Source organism: Nanorana parkeri, unplaced genomic scaffold, assembly GCF_000935625.1.
Source record: "Nanorana parkeri isolate BGI_ZX_2015 unplaced genomic scaffold, ASM93562v1 scaffold851, whole genome shotgun sequence".
NCBI classification, from domain to species: domain Eukaryota; kingdom Metazoa; phylum Chordata; class Amphibia; order Anura; family Dicroglossidae; genus Nanorana; species Nanorana parkeri.
In genome coordinates this window covers 282496-288030 of record NW_017307119.1, presented here as the reverse complement: position 1 = coordinate 288030, position 5535 = coordinate 282496, and the positions used below count along the sequence as shown (strand labels likewise).

Here is a 5535-nt window from a genome sequence, read left to right as displayed (position 1 = left end):
CCCCCCTCCCCGAGTGGCTCTGTCGGCTAACGAAGGGAAGGGGGGAGGAGTCGGGTGATGTAGTTGTCCGTGATGGGTAACGAAGGGAAGGAGGGAGGAGTCCAGTGACGTTGATGTATGTGACGTCACCGGACTCCTCCCCCTTCCCTTCGTTACCTTAGCTAGAAAACACTGCCAAGGTCAAAGCAGGCAGAGTACTGGTGACCTCAGGATAGGTAAGATCAGCAATTTAAGTTAATTAAAAATGCAAAAGGAGCTGCACCCACAAGCTAACAAACAATATATGTGCAACTACTGAAATTGTGTGAGTTCCCTTAGAGTCAAAAGTCTGGGATTCTGTTGTGCAGGTGTTTGTGATCGTACACAGGGATATGATGCCATTACATATACAACAAAAATGCATCACAATGCAGTACCAATACCAACCCTTAGATGAGCTGCCAACATTATCTTTTGTTAATGAGGTTTCCATTTCTGGTATTCCTATGAATAACATACTTCCTCTACTCACACATTGACTGTATCTATGGGGGAGCCATGGTTGCCACCTAAACTATACTTCAAACATGACTTCCACTCTTCATTTCCATTACACAAAGCAGTGGTTAGACCCCACAGAGCCCTGCTACCCTGGTGAGGCCCCCTCAAAGCTCTGGTGAGACCCCACAGAGCCCTGGTTTAACCAGGGCTCTGTGGGGTCTCACCAGGGCTCTTTGGTGTCTCACCAGCGCCCTGAGGGGTCTCACCAGGCTGCTGAAATCGCACATAGCCATGGTGGGACCCCATAGAGCCCTGGTGAGACCCTACGGAGCCCTGGTGAGACCCTACAGAGCCCGGGTTTAACCAGGGCAGTGTGGGATCTCACCAGGGCTCTGAGGAGTCTAACCAGTCTAATCCAGTCTATACCACATTTACCACTGACTAATGCAGAGTTGCAATGCAAGCAGATCAGCTAAAAGCAGTTGGATCTGTATCCAGAATCGATTAATCTAAATTAGTCGATTAATCGATTTAAAAAAAGTTTGATTAATCGAACAGGAAAATTTTAATCATTACCAGCCCTACTTTACAACACACACAGAGACCATGGGGAACAAAAGTAACCACCCTCCAGAAGGAAGGAAAGTGTCACCACCAATTCAGAGATGATTTGAGGATCTTGAGATTTAACTTATGAGTTTAGTGTCACTTTAAGAACTGTCCAAAAGGGAATATCCCTCACATTGGAAAGATATCTTCTCACTTGCTGTTGAGTGTACAGGACAGAAAGTGAAGGGAAGTCTCTAAAATCAGAAACAGATGGCAAAAATCTGGCAGCCGTTTTAACCCTACTCTATCTAAAATTGAAAAAAAAAATAGTTTTGCCTTTAAATATACTTCATAGAGTGGGTGGAATCATTTTAGAAATTGGCTTATCTCTACTCATGAATACAGTCATACAACCCAGGCAGGGTGACTGACATTAGTTGCTCTTACCTGGTTTAGGCCCCGTTGTATTTTCAGAGACTAACTCAAAGAATGACTTCAAAGCGCTTTGTACCTATAATGACATAGAAAGGCAGAAGGCATAATTTATGAAGAAAACAAACAGGAGCAGGAATAAACCACAATAGTAAGTTTGCGTTGTGGACTCTGCAAACTCGATCCCTGAACCTGTATAGTAAATCATACAATGATGCTCAAGCCATAAGGCACAACCCTAGTTTGCAGTGTGACTTAAAAATCAAAATACTGATGGATTAGGCATGCCACCGCTTAGCCAGCCTCCATTACTACATTCATCATATGCACACTGACGCCTGTGTGCACGTCTGTGCATATTGTGGCTGCATATCAAATGATAGGAGGATACAATTTGCTTCATGTGTATGATCGATGCACCATTGTATGTCCATAAGCTCTCACGGGCAGGGCCCTCCTTACCATCTTTAAACAAGCATGTCATCAGCACACCAACAGGACAAAGTCCAAGTCAGTGCAAATCCATTCATTGATAGATGTCACTCAGATTGTCAATTTTTCAAAATCTGAGTGACATCTATCAATAAATGGATTTGCACTGACTTGGACTTTGTCGTGCTGGTGTGCTGATGACTTCCTTGTTTAAGTTCTATTGTGTGCGGCACCATCCGCAGTCATTTCGAGCACCCATAAACTCATTGGGATTTCAGGTATGGAGTGCTACAAGATTCATGGACACTTGTTTCTCCTTACCATCTTGTATTCATTTGTACAGTATTTTAACTGTGCTGTCTTCTCTATATTGTAAAGCGTTGTGCAAACTGTTGGCACTATATAAATCCTGAATAATAATAATCCTTAGAAAATCAAGCCTATTATGAAACTAGGAGCATGCTACTATCAGTGACACCGTATAATCACAGTCCAAACAAATCAGAATGTATTTGTAATTCCGTCATCTGAATTCAGTAAGATAAAATCTGAAATTTTACGCTATACAGGTTTTTTACTGTGCAAACTAAGCATTTCTATTTGCACTACTTTTCAATTGAAAATCTTTCAATGCAGAAGCATTGGTATCTATTTAGTGGTTCTCGACACATTTACCCTACAAATAATGATTTGTTAACGTATCGCCTTATGTATAACTTGCCCCTCCCTATTAGATTGTAAGCCCTCACGGGCAGGGCCCTCCTTACCATCTTGTCTTGAATTGTATTGTAATTGTCATGTCTTCCTTATACTGTAATGCGCTGCACAAACTGTTGGCGCAATATCAATGATGTATAATAAAAATACATTACGTTTTTGGCAAATGAGTGTCAGATTTATACTAAGAATGAACCTAGGCAATGAAGCAGTACAGATATCTAAAGGAAATTATTTATGTTGTCAATTTACAGTTCCAAATGTTTTTGGACATCTTTTTGGAGACCCTAAAACGTGCTGCTTAACAATTAAGAAGACCAGTATACAGAAGCAGATCTGAATGATGGCTAAATTCTTTGATAAGGTGCATGTGTTGGTGGAACTAGAAAAAAGTGGTACATGCATGCATTTTTGTGTTTTGTATGAATGTGTTGGTGACTAACAGTTTATAAATGAAGTGAATGATTACATAGCAAAAGTATGGTGTATTTGATATTTTGTTCTGCAGACAGACCCTTTACATACAGTTGAGGACACTTCTTGAACTTACCAGTGCAAGTGGGATTCTCCCGGTGACATCCAGTGTCCATTCTTGAAACTGCAAAGACAAGGCTTCCTTTCTCTTCTGCATTACTTGGCTCTGAATACTTTCCACCTGTACTCTGTTCTCTTGGTTTTCCTTCAGCTCTTCTTTTAGCTGTCCTAGCCTGCCATCAAGAAAAGTGTCATGTATGACTTTTACTGTCTATAAAATAATAGGTTATAGATCTTCAGGTATCTCACTGAGGCGTTCATATGACTCTCCATTTTTACTAAATACTGCGCATCATTTCATTACTTTTAGAGTATTAAAGAAAGCCTGTTGTGATAGGAAGGGGACTTGGCATTGCCAACCTCCTAAAAATTCTGGTTGTCTGACTGTTATGTTTTCTTACTGGCCTCAGTAGTTTTTGACTTTATGACCTGAAACATATAAATAGATCTGGAAACTCAGGGAAAAGAAAGTATTTTTCTGAATACCTGTTCCAGGTCCTTGGTGCAAAATATTAAAGCAAAGGGTTATCAGTGGGTTACACTTCCATTTGCCTGCAAATCAGAGATGCATAATAAACATTGGAGCTACTCACATCCCTTTGGCCTATTGGCATATTCTAACTGGGGTGATCTGGAGAGAAGCACATGTGTATAATAGTTGCTTTATAGTGCAATATTTGTGACGCATGATATGTAACTGCCACACATGGTCATTTACACTATGTTCTGCATTGATCATCAGTGCAATAGTCTATTTCTGCAGAACTGATACAAACATAAGATATTATGTGGATTGATGAGTAGCACTGGATAACCATCACTGCCACTGGATATTATATTTCCTGGTTGGCTCCTTGCTGCTTTGATTAACAGGGGTCCGCATAAACATAATAGTCTGTTGACGCAAGCCAGGATTGCTTGATAAAATAATCGAGTTCAGCTCTTACTAGACATACATACATACATACCATGAGTAGGGGTATGCATAGCATTTTTAGAAGAAGGTCAGCAATTGCAGCACCTATATTTTTGTCTCAGGAAGGCTTTACTTTGAGTAAACTATTGTTAACCTGCTGCGCCACCCCACTCCCAGACCTCCTAAGCTAAACTGCACTAAAGACCAGTAAGCTGCTGGAGTGAGGGGTTAGATCAGTTTAGATTTGGGAGGGCTGAGGGTAGATGGGTTAGCAATAGTTTAGTAAAACTGCACCTATCTATTTTTATCTCTTTAGTACCTTATTACAATTCCTTTTGTACTATTATTAAAAAGAGAAAGGGACCTATCAGTAAGAAGTCTTCCACTCTTGATTACCTGGGTCAACGTGTAAATAGAATGGAAGCCCATTATTGGTGGTCACATTATAGTCAGTAATTGCAATGGTGCTGGACACCAGTGAGATCTATTACAGAGTACTAACTATAGGTGTTATAGGTGTTTTATGTGTTTGTGACAAAGATTAAAAATGTAGCCGGTACCACTGTGGCAAGAGTGAATGTACATATAGTAGTACAACAAAAATTATCCTTAAAGTGATACTCAACCAGCTTCTTCTCCAAGCTGTTTACTACTTTTTAGCTTACCTGTTGAATTCTAAGTCAAAAACGTTATTTTTCAGATCAGCAACTACTTGTTCTAGGCCGCGTGCATAAGCAGATTTTTCAGAGCCTGTGAAGAATTCGTGATTATGTCTCATAAAATATTCTCCAAGATAATTGACTGGATTAAATTTTACTGAATCATCTTCAAGAACCTTTTTGTTCTCAACCTTCTTGAGCATGGCCTCAACTCCCTGAACAACGGAGGGCATTATCTGGTCGAGCAGATAAGCTCGTGTGCCCACTGTGGATTTGTCTTGGCTAAACCATTCCTTTGCCAGTTCATCTGCAGGAGCTATTTCTTCGGTTTTCTTTTTGCGTTCTCTGTGTTTTTTCACATTCTCCAGTGTTGTTTGTTGCAGTCTTAAGCCTCTTTCATGCATTTTGTCAGAGAATATTCTTCTATAGTCTTTGTCAGCTTCTATGGAATGGGGTAACTGTGTATTTTCCATGCTGTTGGACATCAGATTAGTGTCTGCTGTAGCACTTTCCATGACTGATGACTGAAACACTCCCAATTCTGTAACTAAACCATTAGTTACCATGTCTGTTGTAGCACTTTCCATGACTGGTGACTGAAAAACTCCCAATTCTGTAACTAAACCATTAGGAAAAGAAATAATCTATAATTAATTTTAAATGTAAAACACAAATCAGTTAAATGAAAAGTGACTGTCAAATGTTATTGGACCTCTTTTCCTTTAAAGAGAAATGAGATGGGATGAGATGACTGCCCCTTACAGATGGGCTTGTCTATAAAGTACTACAAATAGTAGTAACCTATTGCAACCAATC

At 40.0% G+C, this 5535-nt stretch overlaps 1 protein-coding gene across 1 annotated transcript in view; it reads right to left on the bottom strand.

Moving 5' to 3' along the window:
* Positions 1-5234, bottom strand: part of EFCAB5 (EF-hand calcium binding domain 5) — a 41944-nt gene extending 36710 nt beyond the window's left edge. Inside the window, exons 1-3 of the mRNA XM_018565476.1 lie at positions 4726-5234; positions 3161-3317; positions 1477-1540 (exon numbers count right to left, since the gene is read on the bottom strand). Coding sequence (XP_018420978.1) covers positions 1477-1540; positions 3161-3317; positions 4726-5234 — 730 coding nt within the window. The remainder of the gene's footprint in view (positions 1-1476; positions 1541-3160; positions 3318-4725) is intronic.
* Positions 5235-5535: the final 301 nt, after the last annotated feature.